Below are 17,848 nucleotides of genomic sequence, written 5' to 3'. Positions count from 1 at the left end.
GGATAGAGGCGGCCTGCAGAGAGCTGGGGGCCGGGGGATAAAGGCGGTCTGCAGAAAGCTGGGGGCCGGGGGATAAAGGCGGCCTGCAGAGAGCCGGGGGCCGGGGGATAAAGGCGGCCTGCAGAGAGCCGGGGGTCGGGGGATAAAGGCGGTCTGCAGAAAGCTGGGGGCCGGGGGATAAAGGCGGCCTGCAGAGAGCTGGGGGCCGGGGGATAAAGGCGGCCTGCAGAGAGCCGGGGGCCGGGGGATAAAGGCGGCCTGCAGAGAGCCGGGGGCCGGGGGATAAAGGCGGCCTGCAGAGAGCTGGGGGCCGGGGGATAAAGGCGGTCTGCAGAAAGCTGGGGGCCGGGGGATAAAGGCGGCCTGCAGAGAGCTGGGGGCCGGGGGATAAAGGCGGCCTGCAGAGAGCTGGGGGATAAAGGCGGCCTGCAGAGAGCCGGGGGATGAAGGCGACCCGCAGAGAGCTGGGGGCCGGGGGATAAAGGCGGCCTGCAGAGAGCCGGGGGCCGGGGGATAAAGGCGGCCCGCAGAGAGCCGGGGGATAAAGGCGGCCCGCAGAGAGCCGGGGGATAAAGGCGGCCTGCAGAGAGCCGGGGGATAAAGGCGACCCGCAGAGAGCTGGGGGATAAAGGCGGCCTGCAGAGAGCCGGGGGATAAAGGCGACCCGCAGAGAGCTGGGGGCCGGGGGATAAAGGCGGCCTGCAGAGAGCCGGGGGCCGGGGGATAAAGGCGGCCCGCAGAGAGCCGGGGGATAAAGGCGGCCTGCAGAGAGCCGGGGGATAAAGGCGACGCGCAGAGAGCTGGGGGCCGGGGGATAAAGGCGACCCGCAGAGAGCTGGGGGATAAAGGCGGCCTGCAGAGAGCCGGGGGATAAAGGCGGCCTGCAGAGAGCCGGGGGCCGGGGGATAAAGGCGGCCCGCAGAGAGCCGGGGGATAAAGGCGGCCCGCAGAGAGCCGGGGGATAAAGGCGGCCTGCAGAGAGCCGGGGGATAAAGGCGACCCGCAGAGAGCTGGGGGCCGGGGGATAAAGGCGGCCTGCAGAGAGCCGGGGGCCGGGGGATAAAGGCGGCCTGCAGAGAGCCGGGGGCCGGGGGATAAAGGCGGCCTGCAGAGAGCCGGGGGCCGGGGGATAAAGGCGGCCTGCAGAGAGCCGGGGGCCGGGGGATAAAGGCGGCCTGCAGAGAGCCGGGGGATAAAGGCGACCCGCAGAGAGCTGGGGGCCGGGGGATAAAGGCGGCCTGCAGAGAGCCGGGGGCCGGGGGATAAAGGCGGCCTGCAGAGAGCCGGGGGCCGGGGGATAAAGGCGGCCTGCAGAGAGCCGGGGGCCGGGGGATAAAGGCGGCCTGCAGAGAGCCGGGGGCCGGGGGATAAAGGCGGCCTGCAGAGAGCCGGGGGCCGGGGGATAAAGGCGGTTTGCAGAGAGATGGGGGCCGGGGGATGAAGGCGGTTTGCAGAGAGCTGGGGGCCGGGGGATAAAGGCGGCCTGCAGAGAGCTGGGGGCCGGGGGATAAAGGCGGCCTGCAGAGAGCTGGGGGCCGGGGGATAAAGGCGGCCTGCAGAGAGCTGGGGGCCGGGGGATAAAGGCGGCCTGCAGAGAGCTGGGGGCCGGGGGATAAAGGCGGTCTGCAGAAAGCTGGGGGCCGGGGGATAAAGGCGGCCTGCAGAGAGCTGGGGGCCGGGGGATAAAGGCGGTCTGCAGAGAGCTGGGGGCCGGGGGATGAAGGCGGCCTGCAGAGAGCTGGGGGCCGGGGGATAAAGGCGGTCTGCAGAAAGCTGGGGGCCGGGGGATAAAGGCGGCCTGCAGAGAGCTGGGGGCCGGGGGATAAAGGCGGCCTGCAGAGAGCTGGGGGCCGGGGGATAAAGGCGACCCACAGAGAGCTGGGGGATAAAGGCGGCCTGCAGAGAGCCGGGGGATAAAGGCGACCCGCAGAGAGCTGGGGGCCGGGGGATAAAGGAGGCCTGCAGAGAGCCGGGGGCCGGGGGATAAAGGCGGCCCGCAGAGAGCCGGGGGATAAAGGCGGCCTGCAGAGAGCCGGGGGATAAAGGCGACGCGCAGAGAGCCGGGGGCCGGGGGATAAAGGCGGCCCGCAGAGAGCCGGGGGATAAAGGCGGCCCGCAGAGAGCCGGGGGATAAAGGCGGCCTGCAGAGAGCCGGGGGATAAAGGCGACCCGCAGAGAGTTGGGGGCCGGGGGATAAAGGCGGCCTGCAGAGAGCCGGGGGCCGGGGGATAAAGGCGGCCTGCAGAGAGCCGGGGGCCGGGGGATAAAGGCGGCCTGCAGAGAGCCGGGGGCCGGGGGATAAAGGCGGCCTGCAGAGAGCCGGGGGCCGGGGGATAAAGGCGGCCTGCAGAGAGCCGGGGGCCGGGGGATAAAGGCGGTTTGCAGAGAGATGGGGGCCGGGGGATAAAGGCGGCCTGCAGAGAGCTGGGGGCCGGGGGATAAAGGCGGCCTGCAGAGAGCTGGGGGCCGGGGGATAAAGGCGGCCTGCAGAGAGCTGGGGGCCGGGGGATAAAGGCGGCCTGCAGAGAGCTGGGGGCCGGGGGATAAAGGCGGTCTGCAGAAAGCTGGGGGCCGGGGGATAAAGGCGGCCTGCAGAGAGCTGGGGGCCGGGGGATAAAGGCGGCCTGCAGAGAGCTGGGGGCCGGGGGATAAAGGCGGCCTGCAGAGAGCTGGGGGCCGGGGGATAAAGGCGGTCTGCAGAAAGCTGGGGGCCGGGGGATAAAGGCGGCCTGCAGAGAGCTGGGGGCCGGGGGATAAAGGCGGCCTGCAGAGAGCTGGGGGCCGGGGGATAAAGGCGACCCGCAGAGAGCTGGGGGATAAAGGCGGCCTGCAGAGAGCCGGGGGATAAAGGCGACCCGCAGAGAGCTGGGGGCCGGGGGATAAAGGCGGCCTGCAGAGAGCCGGGGGCCGGGGGATAAAGGCGGCCCGCAGAGAGCCGGGGGATAAAGGCGGCCTGCAGAGAGCCGGGGGCCGGGGGATAAAGGCGGCCTGCAGAGAGCCGGGGGCTGGGGGATAAAGGCGGCCTGCAGAGAGCCGGGGGCCGGGGGATAAAGGCGGTTTGCAGAGAGCTGGGGGCCGGGGGATAAAGGCGGCCTGCAGAGAGCCGGGGGCCGGGGGATAAAGGCGGCCTGCAGAGAGATCCCTGCTGCTCTCAGGTTCTGGGTTACGGTTCTGTTCATGCGGGTCGGGGGGGGCAGACTGAGCTGTAGGAGGCTCTTCCTCACAGAGACAGATATCAGGGGGTTTAAGGGAGAAGGGGAACCAGCAGAAGGGTCACTTACCATTAATAATAAGCCGACTGCTTTGTATGTCTGTACCATTGATTCGACACATATACTCCCCTTTATCTTCTATTCTGACACCAGTAATGACCAAAGAGACGTTGTTCTGTTGGATGGATCCAAGTCGAGTTCGGTTCACATAATGACCAGTTTCACACCAGCTGCCATTAAACCAGCAGGCAAGTTTGCCTCCAAACAGCCACAGAACATCAACCTCCTTTGTGTCTGTATCTGCTGGTCCATTACAGGGCAATATGACAGTGTCTCCAATATGAGCTGTGATACCTGATTAACAGACAGGACAAAGTTATTATAAGATTATTATATTAATAACTTTGCACACAGTTTCAGTTTCCACACTGATTGGTCCTTTTACTATACATGTTTGTTTTGTCTAGCGGGGAAAGAGGAGCAGGAGTCCAGGGAATCAGGGAAATGCAGGATGTATTTGGACAGTATACATCCTAGAACATGAAAGATCCACGAAGGACTGACGTCAATGACAGGACTGGGGAAACATACTCTAATGCGGACTCAAATACACAAGACTAATTAGACACAACTAGAAACAGCTGGTAACACAGGGATTCCACACGAGGTAGCGAGGGGGACGTGGCACTCAGGAGGATCAGACAACTGGGGAATGACAATGTGACTCTCTACTAATCACATACCACAGCTTAACTTCAGCTCACATGACATCATACAGCAGGAAGAGTAAATATGCAGCTGACTAAGTTAGAGTCCTTACAGCACAACAGAGAGACAGCGCAAGAGAGACCTGACTCCCCCACAACAGAATGTTACAGCAGACACCCCCATCAGACACTCACATCACCGTATAATTAACAAAGCAGAGACATGCACATGCTGACATACACAGCTAATCATACACAGGGTCAGTGTGAGGCTGTTACCCACCTGAATTTACCCCAAAGACAGCAGGGAGACAGTGACCAAGGCAGAGGATCAGCAGAAGCCTGAACATCATCCTGCAGTTAGAGAAGATCGAGATGAAAGAGGTGAGGATTCACACGTATGAAAGATGGGAATAAAAATACAAACTCAAAATACAAAAGCTCGACTGTCTGCAGTCTGCATCCTCAGGGTCAGGTGCTCTACCATTTAAACAATGATAAAATAACATCGTGACCATCTGCAGTGTCAGTCATACAGGTTAAAGAAAACCCCTCCAGTTAGTAGATTATCTCCACTAACTAACACTGACAAATATGCACTATATCCTAATTAAGTCTTTGATCATTGACTAGTAGAAAAATCTGTTCTTAGAAGCTAATGAAACACTGTCAGCTGTAGCTTTTAAAACTGAACAGGTCATGTTACATTGCTGTGTGCCGCAGTGATGATTTGCTGAGTGACAGGCGAGTAACGGAATGAAAAGCAGCTCAAACACAGTATTAACAGCAAACCCAGCAAAGACTCAGGCCTGGCTGGTGTGAGACCGGACCTGCAGCTGAGGCCGTAACACACTGGGACATTTCCCCGAACCCTCAGCCTCTCTCTGGACTTTCACTGGATGTGGTACAGTATGTTTGTGGTCAAACTGGTAAATATACTACAACATCTGCAATTATTGTTTTTTAGGGGTGCAATGGTACACAAAATGGTACAGTTCAGTTCAATTTCGGCACAGCAGGAAAAACAGAATTTACTTTGAGATTATTCATTATTAAAACTGCAAACACAATTAGGAACAGTTGTAAATAAACCGTAAGGCAATGTGTCTGTCAGCGCGGCTGAATAACAAAACGAAAGAGACACTTATTTGCAAATGTCAAAGATGCATTAGATAGATTGTCAAAAATTTGGTATTATAATGAATAAAATCCTGCCTAAATCCTGTGTGCTCTTCTATTGAGTATGATTGCATATCTATAGCAATAAACACCCCTATAGCCATAGTTAATGTTTTTAGTCGGGTCTGAATTTCATGGTAAAAGTGCCTTAGATGCAACAATGAGAGTAATTTGCAGAGACTGTGCCTGCCATGTTCCAGTCATGCACACGCACTTGGATCATGCTGAATTTGCATGTTGGATGTGTTTCCAGCAACATATTCAAATTTGCCTGCTGGTAAGTGGTTCAGTTACAATGTAGCCAAGAGTCATGGTTTCATAATTCAACCACGCAATTATCATAGTGAAAGCAAAAACAAAAACACGATTAAAATCTGGCCTTCAACTCTTCTTTCTTCTTCACTCACATTTACTGTGTATGTATATAAATCTCCTTTATCATAAATTAACTGTATTACAAATTAAATATGATTTTTAACCTAATCATCATAATACAAACATGCATTTTTGTGTCTAACATGCTTATAATTCCAGATGAAAATCGTTTGCGCAGAGAAAATCATTTACCAGGATAATAATGCTCGTTTACGAAAATTGCAGTTCTTGATTGGCAACTTTTGTATATCATAATTACATTTATGCATAAATTTTATTTCCCAAACTTCATTAAAAAACAAGGTTTGAAACAGAAAATTACAACTTCTGTTTATTTTGTATACTTTCAGCATCTTATCTTTTAAAAGACAATTGGACAGTCCAAAATCAATCAAATCCAATCCACCTTCAGCAACAGAGTGTCATGCCCGGCTTGTCCGATCCTTGTGTGTGCCACGCCCCCTGATTATCCAGGTGTGCCTCCCCGATCTTGCCCAGCTGTGTCTGATTATTTTCGCCCAGTCCTGTCTATTTCAGTCCATGTCTTGCCTTTGTTCCTGGTCCGTCATTGATGTTACTGATGTTAGTCGATGTTCGAGCTGTTGTTCCGTCCTGCCCTACCCGCTTTAATAAATCCCCAGTTTATCCCAGTATTCCACCTGCTTGCCTGCTCCTTGCCCACTCGCCTGCCTGTGCGATTACCCATTTACCCAGCTATCGCGCCCGCAATGTGACAGTTACATAGTACTTATTTTTTCAAACTGCGATGCCTGTTCCTTCAAAAACACAATTTTAAATATTCTCAACTACTGATCAAAACATGACCTTTTAATTGACAAATCTCAGAATTATATAAATAATTTTTAAATCCATTACGGTGTTGAAATTTAGTCTCTTTTTGGTCTTTGCAAATTTTAATACCTAAATAGCAAATGACATCTTTGACTAGGATGCCATGTATTCAACATGTCTTGTCCAATCCTCAAGGTAAACAATTAGCGTTTTTTAACATTCAGAGTAAAGCCCAGTATGGGGGAGTGAATGCACAAAAACAACCGAATGCTCTCTTAACTTGATCTTTGTCTTCTAGCAATAAGACTGTGTCTTCTGCCAGTTGACTACATTTAAGCTATTCATTTTCTAGAATGGCTGTGGGAAAACATAAGCAATAAAAGGAGATATGGTGCAGCAGGACCCCCCAGCTTGGTCCCCCACCCATAGAAATCAGATGAGTCACTGTACAGAAATTATCACTGTATATGGATTTGAAAGCAATGTTATTTTTTTAAATTGATACAAATATTTAGAATTTCTTTCTCCAACCATTTTTTCTTGACCTAATAAAGGGCCCTCTAGCCCTGTCTTCTTATAAACAGTCCAGTTCCAATGCAATTTAATTACATTATAGTTAGCTTGTTCAGAAAGGTTTTCCTTTCTGTACATACTTATTATTTCATTAATAATTTCCTTTATTCTTTTATTTAGTGCTCTCTCTTTGACCCTCGTCATTGCTGATATTCTGTGATATTTAGCGTATTCCCACTGATGAGTACAAGTTAAGAACTTTTTGCCTTTTTCCAATTTTCAGCAGTAGCCATTTTAATAGCTCATTGTAAAGCCTCATCTTTCATCAGCATATTATTCAGCTTCCAATAGTTATTTTCCTTCTTTCTGCTGTAATCGGCAAAGTAACAGACAGCCGGAAAAAAATATATTTCTCAGAACACATCAATATTAATATTCAAGACCTGGGTCTCTAAATCTTTATAAATCCATCCATCCATTTTCCAAACCGTTTATCCTACTGGGTTGCGGGGGGTCCGGAGCCTATCCCGGAAGCAATGGGCACGAGGCAGGGAACAACCCAGGATGGGGGGCCAGCCCATCGCAGGGCAATCTTCATAAATATATAAGCTAAAATATATTATCTTAAATCAATATCTTAAAATAAAGCATTTAAAAAATGTTTATTATGCATGATTTAAGAAGAATGTATCAGGTTGGTGACCCCTGGTCTAGATAGAACTTTGCTACACCAGGTATGTTCCCCTTTTCCAGGATTCATTTCTCCCCAAATGTCACAACAATTTAGTCCTAAACATAAGTTACTGAGCTCTCTGTAAAGTGACTGAGCTTTATGTAAGATTCTCTCCAGGGTCTTGGGGAAAAACAGTTATATGTGCAATAGGGTCCTCCTAAGATTAACTTAGCATCCTTAAATATTTCTAAACACTGAAGGATAAGTTTGTTGTTAATCATTATGGCCATGGATGTTACCTAAAATAAATTTATTACTCAATATTTCAACAATTAGAATCAGCCATCTTCCATGGTAATGGGCAGTGCATTTAAAAAATTCCCTTTAAATTCTCATTTTTTACAGACCTGGTACTGCCAAAAGACAACCAAATATCATCTCTCCGCTAACTTATCCAAAAAGCTCAGATCTGATGGATGATAAAAATCAGCTTTAAATTCCTTACAAAACAAACAGAAATAGCTTTCCGTTTTACTTGATCAGTAATACACATTAATAGAATATTTTAGCCACATTAACAAATGTAATATAACAAATGTATGAAATACAAGAAATAAATTATTTTCAATGATATATGAACTGAGCATAAAAGGTGTAAACCTGAAAGTGAAACCCACCCTCTTTCTTTCTCTTCTCTTCTCCTCGACATCGATGTGCTGGATATTAGAAGTTAGTTCTAATAAACTTAGTGTCGAGGTTTCCTAAACATGTAATACATAGCTGATAAAATCGAAACAAGCCTTCAGTCGCGTGAAAACAAGATTAACCTGTATCTTGAAATCTGTTTCCTCCCCCTCTAGCATGGTGGCTCCGGTCAATTGCAGGGTTGCCAGCTGTCATGCATCTAGTGTGACACTCACTCTTAAAGACTCTCATGCTTACGCAATAAATCTTGTGGCAAATATATATTATTCCATTATAAATCTACAACTAGCTACATAAAAAGTAGTAAAAAAGGGTAGTTTTCAAACAGTACAGAATATTTACAAGGTAATAAAACATGGGTGCGCATGTGTGTGCAGACTTGTATCGTGTTGAAAATCTCACGCCAGAAAACTAACCAAAGCTGGCAACCCCGTGATTGTGAAAATTTGTGGTAGGACACCGGCAGGTGATGATTGACATAAATACAACACCTGACAGTGACTGATGAGCTTCAGCATGGGTTTGCGCAGAACTGATCGCCCACTGCTTTGGGTGAATGCATGTCGACTGTCACTGTGCAAACTTTGGGTTGAAGTGGTTGTATGGAATGTGGGCAGTGGTGGCTTAATGGTTAGGGAAGCACACTTATAGTTGAAAGATTGCTGGTTCGAATCCCTGTCTAACGAAGTTCTGCCTTCCAGCCCTTGCCGCTGAACTAGCTGCCCCCTGTTATGTCACATATGGGTTAAATGCAGAAGACACATTTCATTATGATGTGTCAATAATAACCACCGGTCATTAAATTAGAAATAAATCCAGGAAGTTGCATTTTTCAGAAGATCTTGCTGTAAGAGAGAAATAATGCATGCAATAAACTCTGGTCACAAGGAAGGAAAGAATGCTTTCTTTGTGGTTACTGTTCTGTCTGTGCGGTTACCATCTACTCCTAAGAGAGATATGCGCCGTGCGACTCCTGTTCAATAACATACTTACAGACACATAGTTCTTGGTATTTATAAAATCATACTATCAGTTATATATGGAGTTAGTTTTGTGCCATATACTGAAATACACCATGTGGTGCAACTTGGACACATCTTCAGTGATGTAACCGGAGTCACGGGGTGTTTCGGATCTAACATCAGACACCCTCACCCGGGTAACCCAGCTGGGGGGTGATCAGGCCCCGACTTGTGTCCAGGTTGGGCAGTACGCCACGCATCCCCCCTCCTCAACCAGAGTGAATGTGAAGCCTTTTCTGCAGCTTCCATGATGTTCTTCATGGCTCTTCGCCTGTGCAGTCCACCGATCCCTAGGAGTCCCAGGACCCGATGTAGAGACTGGCCAGCGAAGCCCCTGCAGCTAAACCCTGGGGCTTCTCGCCTGCTTGAACGAAGGTGATGGTACACTTGGAGGGGTGTTGCCGCTTACTGTTGTTGATGACAGTGCAGATGGTGTCTGCTGCTACCCACAGAATCTGGTCTTGGTGCCACCGATACCGACTACCTCCCAAGGCCCTTGAGCAGCAGCTGAGGATGTGTTCTAAAGATCCCCTTCTCTGGCAGAGTTGGCAAGCAGGTGAGTCCACCCGGCCCCAGGTGAACAGGTTGGCAGGGCTCGGGAGGACGTCATAAAGAGTATAAAAATTTCGAAAAACGCTAGCAAATGATTAAATATCAGAATGAAAATATTTTTTTTGCATAATTCTGCTTCTGACTTAAGGCAGCTTTTTGCAGGTAGCCGGGTGCTATAGATCACCTCCCTCTGCCTCCTGTCACCATCTTGGCATGCTCTGCACATTTCAGGCAGCTATGGCCAGATATAAAGAGAAATTATTAACTGAAATATGAACTGCGTGTGACCCTTACACATAAAACGGAAAAAACTTCGCTGCAAAATACGAACGCCAATTATTTGTTTATTCAAACGTTGTGGGTGACTCATGCAAATTAAGTCGGCTAAGAGCTGTGTGGCTGATTGTTTCTTCGTTTCTGGTTTATGTACAAGAACTGAAGAGGAGAAGTTGTGGAAAGAAAGTATAACTCACTTGCTTATTAATCATCATTTATTATTGTATCTTACCTTGGCTTAATATTACCATTGTATGACAATACTTTGTTATCTGCTGTTAGATTAACGTTACAGTATTGTGCATGTTTTCGTTGTCACTCGCACCTGAGTGAAGGCGTTCTATAGATAAATTGCAGATAGATTTATTTGCTGTTATGTTATTATAATTAGTCACTAGCTAAACACCCCTAGAGAACCGTTGTTACTCCCACAAGAACCTGGTGATGGAGAAGTTCACACAATTGAAGATGAACCACTTAACACACTGAGAAAGTAAATTAAAGGGTCTGTTAATGAAAACTCAATGAACAGCCAATGATAATAGCAAGTCTAATTCCGTAGTTTTATCTAAAACACATAGTGTTTCTCTGTATCTGACATTCTGGCTGTATAGTGAGAAATGAAACTCACTAGAAAATGAAATTAACTCCATTTTCTCAATGAGAAAAATGGTTGGCAAGCCAGTGTGAACTGTGTCTTTCCATCGTTGCCGCTGAAGTTGTCTTGATGATTCAGGGGCAATGAAGCTGTTATGATGCCACTCAGCTGCCCTGGATTCAGGACTTGGAGAAAATATTGAATGGGGAGGAACATGTTCTCGGTAAATGGCATCAGATGCTGGAGTAGAAAAAAGGAAAAAAAATCAATCGAAACCATGAGAGGGCTAATAGGGTCAGGCCTGTTGGGGATCGGGGCTGGTGTGGTGCTGAGGTGTTGCCTGCTGCATGGCGGCACTCGGGTCCCAGTTTGAGGCGACTCATCCGGGAAGACAGAACGTCTTGTCTTTCCGGTAAGATGACCATCTTCCTCTGCTGTTGGGGGAGTCTCATAAACTCCGTCTTTCAGTGGCAGCACTCTCTGAGGTACGCAGGCTGAGTGGCCAGACCTCTGTAGGTGGGTATACCTGCTTTTCGTGTGGTCTGTCTGACTTGGTACTCCTATACTGCTGGTGCGGTGAAGGAGATCGATCACATCCTCGTGGGCAGATTCTGGAGGCTCCTGCAGAACTGCAGGGTCTACAGAAGTGCCAGTTTGTGAATTCTAACCACAGACTTGTTGTTGTTACCCTGAAGATTCAGCTTAGATCCAGTAGGCTACTACCTACTAGGAGAATGAGGCTGGACTTAGCCAGACTCCAAGATCAGGCTGTTTCTGATGAGTTTGTACGCAGTTTGTGTGAGGAACTGTGGTAGAAAAATTTAGAATATAACACTTAGAATAAAAGTCGGACCTCTCAGTTTGATGAGGTAAAGGAAAATCTCTTTTATTTCTTCAACTCAGCAAAGCGCTCTCATCACACTCTGGCATTCGGTACCAAGATCTTTTTTAGCTCTCCGAGCAACCAGTTGATATACCATAACTCCCACTTCACAGTAAGGGTGTCTAAATCCTGATTGGTCACAACACACCAATGAACCAAGCTTAAACGTATAACAAACACAATTCTCGAATTCTATTGGTTCACCTTGGTGGCAAGGTAAAGTCCACCCATTCTACTCAGTCTACCAGAACATGTCTCGACTACTAGGCTCCTACTGGAGATATGAATATAGATATTGATTACATGACATTGAATCACTGTAAATACTCAGTTGTCCTTTGATTAATGATTAACGTATTGACGTATTGTCATTGAATCACTGCCAATACATGGTTAACATATGATTTGTATGATTAACAATTACTTATACATTTGCACTACCGCATAGCTTGCTATATATTGTTTGCCACAACTATTCTATAAAGCTATAACTCGCCAGTTGGGGCAGCTTCAAATCTCTCCCTGCAGGTGGTTTCTCCCCCCCCTTTGTTCCGCTGTCTGCTTCTCCAAGGCCCGAGTTTTCCTCAGGGTCTGCGGAACTTACTGCAGGCAGCTATCTCGAAGCGAGGTCACACAGTATTCAAAACAATCTCTTCTTGCCTAAGGCCTAAAGACACACACAGTCCCAATATGCCAACCTCCCGGGCCTACCGATGTCCAATTTTAATTCCACATTCCCCCCTTTTGAACATGCGAAATCCGCATAGTTCACAAACAATCAGAGTCCGCAGTGTAGTAAAACGCCGGACCATTGCGCAGCGGGTCGAAGTGGGCTGGTGGCGGCCGGATGGAACAGGAGTCACCAGCGGTGTTGGCGTTGCCGGTCGCATGGACGACAACCTGGGGCTGAGGGTCGTAGAGCCAGGCGGGAAGAAGAGGATCATCCGCGTAGGGAAGAGGGGGAGCCCGTAGGAACATAACAGAATTTGCCTGGGAAGACAGAATACTAGAACAACACCTAAACAGCAAAAAGATTAGCAGCAACACTACTAGCAGTAACACTACACTAAAAACTAAGGGTCTAAACACCCCTGATAAACCCGGGATCAGGGAGGAGAACCAGTAGTCCCAGCTGTACTCAAACAGGCCATGCTCTTTGTGTACCTCAGACATCTGCTTGTGCACCACGTCCTCTAGATCATGCACAGCCTGAGTGGAATCAGGGATGTACGTGCAACATTCTCTTCCCACAATAGCACAAACTCCACCTTTCTCAGCCAACAGGAGATCCAATGCCATGCGGTTTTGCAGAGCTACCTGCCTAACCGCCGACAATTCACCCGAGACGGCCTTCACGGTGTCAAGCGTTTGATTGGCCACCTTTTCAACTGCAGTCTGCAGGGCAGTCACCTCTGTCTGAAGGTCTGCCACCCCAAGGGATGGAATAAATACCCCAAACCATTGTTCAGTCCGACTAAGAGACCGTCTGCTGCGTGTATATGCCCGCACAGCTAACGACATCTGCGCCTCAGCTCAGCAGTCACAGCTCGGGCCAAAAGCTCCACAGCATTAGCATCGGCATTGGCATTCATCACCTCCCTTTTCCCTCGGTTCAAAACTTGTCGTGGGTTGGGCTCTGTTGGAGTACAGCGGGTGACACAACCGGAATAAGCAGTTCTCCACCACAATATGCCATCAATCCCAAATGTAACTGTGACAATAAAAATGGCTATCAGGGCAAGGCAACACAGTTGTGGCCCTTTCAGGGGCCAGTCTCGAAAGAACCACCAGGGTCGGACACGCGTCTGCAGTGGACTTGATGGATCCAGGCGTCGATTTCCTCCACTTTCACTGCGTGAGGGGTCACCATCAAGACCTGGTGGGGTCCCCTCCATCTCGGCGTGTTCCATCTTTTCCTCCTCAGGTCGCGAACCAACACCCAGCTCCCTGGCTCGAGCAGTGTCACAGCTCGTGGCAGCTCTCCCTCTGGATTCCTCCAATTGGCACGAACCTGGTCCCAGGCTGCACCTATCGCCTGCCGCAAACCTGTAAGATAAGTCAGCAAATCCCCTTCCACGGTCTCCAGTGTGACATATCGCGAGGGAGACAAAACACGCATCGGCCTTCCCGTCAACACTTCGAAAGGAGCCAATCCTGTTTGGCGGTGCGTCCTTGCTCGCATGAATAACAAAGCCAGGGGCAGGGCATCCACCCAGGGCAGGCCCGTCGTCTCTGAAATTTTCGCCAATTTCAGTTTAAGTGTCTGATTTGCTCTCTCCACTATCCCCCCACTCGAGGGGTGATAGGCACAATAATGCTTCAAATCAATTTCCATCCAATGGGACAATTTAGCCAGGATCTCTGCGATGAACGCAGGACCGTTGTCTGTGGTGATTTTAGATGGAATGCCCCATCGTGGAATCACCTCCTTTAACAGACATTTAGCCACACTCAGAGCATCAGGGCGACGGCAAGGAAATGCCTCCACCCATCTGGAAAACAAATCTACAATCACCAAGCAATACTTATATCCCCTGCACGGCGTTAGCTCAATGAAATCCATCTGCAGGTGATCGAATGGGCTTTGGGGACTCGGGGTCACTGCAGGGCCGGTTGGGATGCCCTTTCCCACATTGAATTTCATGCACACCATACACTTCCCGCAGAATTGGGCAGCAGCTGTGGCAAACCCAGGGGCATGCCACACCCGAGTCACAGCTGCCACCATCCCGTCCCGAGACACATGATCCAGGCCATGAACGGCTTTGGCCATCCCTGGATACGCAGATCTAGGGAGATAAGGTTTGTTAGTCCCAGAATGTCGCCACACGCCTTCTCTATCACTCCATGCCCCACTCCGTTTCCAGCCGTGGAGCTCAGCCTCCGTTGCACCTGTTTGAATCAAAACAAGGTCATTTCAGCGCCTGGTTTATCGACATTCTTTGCCAGTAAAACCTTATTCCCAAACCCAGTGGAGTTCTTGGCTAAACTTTTAGCCCACTGGTCTGCGAGGTCATTTCCCTGACTGATTTCATCAGTCCGCTTAGTGTGGGCCTGGCACTTCACTATTGCCACCTGTTTAGGTAGCATGAGAGCGTCCAGTAATTGTTCCACTAACTCATGATGCTGAATGGGTTTTCCAGTGCTGGTGCGAAAACCTCTCTGCTTCCACAATGCACCATGATCATGACACACCCCGAAGGCGTATCTTGAGTCTGTGTAGATAGTGACTTTTTGTCCCTCAGCCAATTTGCAGGCCTGTCGCAGTGCAAACAGCTCAGCCGCTTGCGCGGACCAATGTCTGGGCAGAGGCCCTCCGTCCACAAGTAATCCGTCTTGCATCACCACGGCATAGGAGGTCGCTGGAGATCCGTCCTCCAGCCTCAAAGAACTCCCATCGACAAACAGGATGTCGCCTCCTTCCAGTGGGATGTCGGTCAGATCCGGCCTAGGCCTGCACACACAGTCGATGACCTGCAAACAATCATGCGGTTCTCCGTCCGCCTCCGTGGGAAGGAGGGTCGCCGGATTCAAAGCAGAGCATCTTTCCACAGTCACATTTGCCAGTGTTAACAAAACATTCTGATAATGCACCGATCGCGCAGGCGTCAAATGAGATGTCCTGACCTGTGTCAGGATTGCGTGCACTGCATGGGGAACTCGAAGTTTCAGTGGATGTAACTGGACTAGATCTGCGCTTGCCATCACTGCCTCTGCGGCCGCAGCTACCGCTCGAAGACAAAGGGGTAATGCTCGAGCCACCGAGTCCAAACGCTTTGAGTAGTATGCAACCGGTTTGCCCCTTTCCCCGTGATACTGAATCAGAACTGAAGTCATGAACCTTTTTTCTCGTCCACATACTGCACAAATGTCTTTCTATAGTCAGGCACCCCCAAAGCTGGGGCTGACATTAACGCTTGTTTTAAATCAATCAGGGCATCTTCAGCTTCGGACGTCCACGTCAGTTTATCTGTCAGTCCTAGCCCAATTGTCAAGTCAATCAAGGGCTGTGATCTCTGTGCATAGTCCTGAATCCAAGGCCTGCAATAGCCAATCATGCCAAGGACTGAAAGCAATTGCTGTTTAGTTTCTGGTTTGGGCATCTCCTGTATGGAGGCCACTCGATCTGGTCCTAATGACCTTCCCTCACTTGTCAACACATGTCCAAGGTATTTAACCCTTTGTGACACCAGCTGCAGCTTTTATTTGGAGGCTTTGTGCCCATTTTCAGCCAGGAAGTCTAACAGAGCTCTGGTGTCCTGTTTACAGGACTCGCGAGTGTGAGAGCAAAGCAACAAATCATCCATATACTGTACCAGTGTGCTACCCCCTGGTGCAGTAAACCCCTCCAAATTTTTTGCCAGCTCCTGCCCATACACGCTAGGTGACTCTGTGTAGCCCTGGGGCATCACTGTCCAGGTCCACCTCTTCCCCAGAAAGGTGAAGGTGAACCAGTACTGGGAATCTGGATCTACTGGGATAGAAAAGAAAGCATTAGCCAAATCAATGACAGAGAACCATTTAGCCTCCGCTGGTATGGAAGCCAGGATCGTGACTGGATTGGGTACGATAGGAGCCCTGGGGTGTATGGCTGCATTAACACCCCTCAGATCTTGCACAAACCTCCAAGCTCCATTTGCCTTTTTCACAGGTAAAATAGGTGAATTGACTGGAGAATAGGCTATTTCCTTAATAGCCCCCCTTTTCACCAGATCTGCATGTACTTCTCTCACTCCCTCCTCTGCTTCTCTAGATAAGGGATACTGGGCCTTGTGAGGCCGAAAGTCAGACTTGGGGTGGACCACCAAAGGCTCAGCTGACACCACTCTGCCAAAATCATTTTTCCCTTTTGCCCACAAGCAATCAGGTACTTCCCCTAACCAGTCTGGCAGTGGATCAACACTTTTCTCCTTACTTTCTTCTGCATCCCCCTTTCTCTGTACCTCTACACACTGATCTATTTTGTACCTTTGCACCTGTCCATCTCCACACATCCATGACGATGGGGAATCTCTCCCTGCAGGTGGTTTCTCCCCCCCCTTTGTTCCGCTGTCTGCCTCTCCAAGGCCCGAGCTTTCCTCAGGGTCTGCGGAACTTACTGCAGGCAGCTATCTCGAAGCGAGGTCACACAGTATTCAAAACAATCTCTTCTTGCCTAAGGCCTAAAGACACACACAGTCCCAATATGCCAACCTCCCGGGCCTACCGATGTCCAATTTTAATTCCTTACAGACTTGGGTGTGACTGCTGACTCTAAAGTGATGCGGGAGACCTTCTGTGATAAGAGCCTGAAGGTTGCTGAGGGCTATGTTGGTGTTGCTGGTGTTCCCAGAAGGAGTTGTTTCATCTCACGGGGCACCCTGGATATTATCGAGAGGAGTCACAGTGAACGACTTAGTGGCAACTCCAATCTGAGCTGAACTGAGAAGGACGGCTATGAGGGCAGATAAGGAGGCGTTTGTTAAACAAATCTGTGAGCAGGTGACACATCATCTGTGGTTTAGTGACCCATGTCCTGCTTACAGAAGAATCATACAGAGCTCGAGGAATCATGCGAATATGGGGTTTAATTAAGGGGAAACAAGCAGGACCACACAATCACCACACAATGTCACAACATTAATGACCGGACTGGGGAAACGTACTCTAGCGCAGACTTAAATACACAACAGCTGTTAACAAGACTAGAGACAGCTGGTAACAGAGGGATTCCTCACCAGGTATTGAGGGGGGCGTGGCACACAGGAGGATCTGCACTATCCAGGCATGATACTTTATTTGTGTTTTATGTTGACCAGACGCCCAGACATTATCTCAGACTCTGCTTTTAGTTGAATCCTGGTTTTTATTTGGTGAAATACATTATATGGACCAGAGTATTGGGATTCAATTGTTGAAATCAGGTATTTCATTCAAACCCCTTGCTATAGGTGTATAAAATCAATCGGGTTTGGAAGATTCATAGCGAGTTAACTTTTGTTGCCAGCAGTTCAGACATTAATGGCTGTGTGTTGAGTTATTTTGAGGGGACATCAACTTTACACCATTATACCAGCTGTACACCGATTACTTTACATTCTATCAGAGTTTCATATCTTTAGGGTTGTCCCTTGAAAAGATATAATAAAATATTTACAGAAATGTGAGGGGTGTAATCACTTTTGTGAGATACTGTATATTTCAGCTGTTAAGGTATGTTAGGATGTTAAGGTGTACTTACATACTGCATATGAATGCATTATGAAGATACACTGAATGTTGTAGAAATGCATTGTAAAGGTATTATGAAGGTGCAGTTCATGTAAACCGTAACCAATTATTATTTCATGAATTCGTGTATGAATTAATGCTCTTACATGTA

General features: G+C 49.0%; 2 protein-coding genes across 2 annotated transcripts in view; both read right to left on the bottom strand.

Annotated features, from left to right (window-relative positions):
* Positions 1-6,616, bottom strand: part of LOC125740827 (uncharacterized) — an 82,450-nt gene extending 75,834 nt beyond the window's left edge. Inside the window, exons 1-3 of the mRNA XM_049012530.1 lie at positions 6,395-6,616; positions 4,203-4,273; positions 3,282-3,566 (exon numbers count right to left, since the gene is read on the bottom strand). Coding sequence (XP_048868487.1) covers positions 3,282-3,320 — 39 coding nt within the window. The 5' untranslated portion in view covers positions 3,321-3,566; positions 4,203-4,273; positions 6,395-6,616. The remainder of the gene's footprint in view (positions 1-3,281; positions 3,567-4,202; positions 4,274-6,394) is intronic.
* Positions 6,617-12,013: 5,397 nt separating this feature from the next.
* On the bottom strand, positions 12,014-15,291 carry LOC125740824 (protein NYNRIN-like). Its single transcript, XM_049012524.1, has 2 exons — positions 13,355-15,291; positions 12,014-12,477 (listed from the first exon to the last, which is right to left on the bottom strand). The coding sequence occupies exons 1-2, from the start codon at positions 14,258-14,260 to the stop codon at positions 12,256-12,258; spliced, it is 1,128 nt and encodes a 375-aa protein (XP_048868481.1). The 5' UTR covers positions 14,261-15,291; the 3' UTR covers positions 12,014-12,255.
* Between the last annotated feature and the right edge of the window lie 2,557 nt (positions 15,292-17,848).

Source organism: Brienomyrus brachyistius, chromosome 4 (genome assembly GCF_023856365.1).
Source record: "Brienomyrus brachyistius isolate T26 chromosome 4, BBRACH_0.4, whole genome shotgun sequence".
NCBI lineage: Eukaryota > Metazoa > Chordata > Actinopteri > Osteoglossiformes > Mormyridae > Brienomyrus > Brienomyrus brachyistius.
Note: the sequence above shows the minus strand (reverse complement) of the source record. Positions and strands in the feature narration are given on the sequence as shown.

Bases quoted from the DNA above. Each gene is read 5' to 3' on its own strand.
- LOC125740824 (XM_049012524.1), bottom strand. From the start codon at position 14,260: ATGGCCAAAGCCGTTCATGGCCTGGATCATGTGTCTCGGGACGGGATG. The intron at 12,478-13,354 runs GTGACCCCTCAC...CTGTCTTCCCAG, and splicing joins GACCCCACCAGGTCTTGATG to GCAAATTCTGTTATGTTCCT.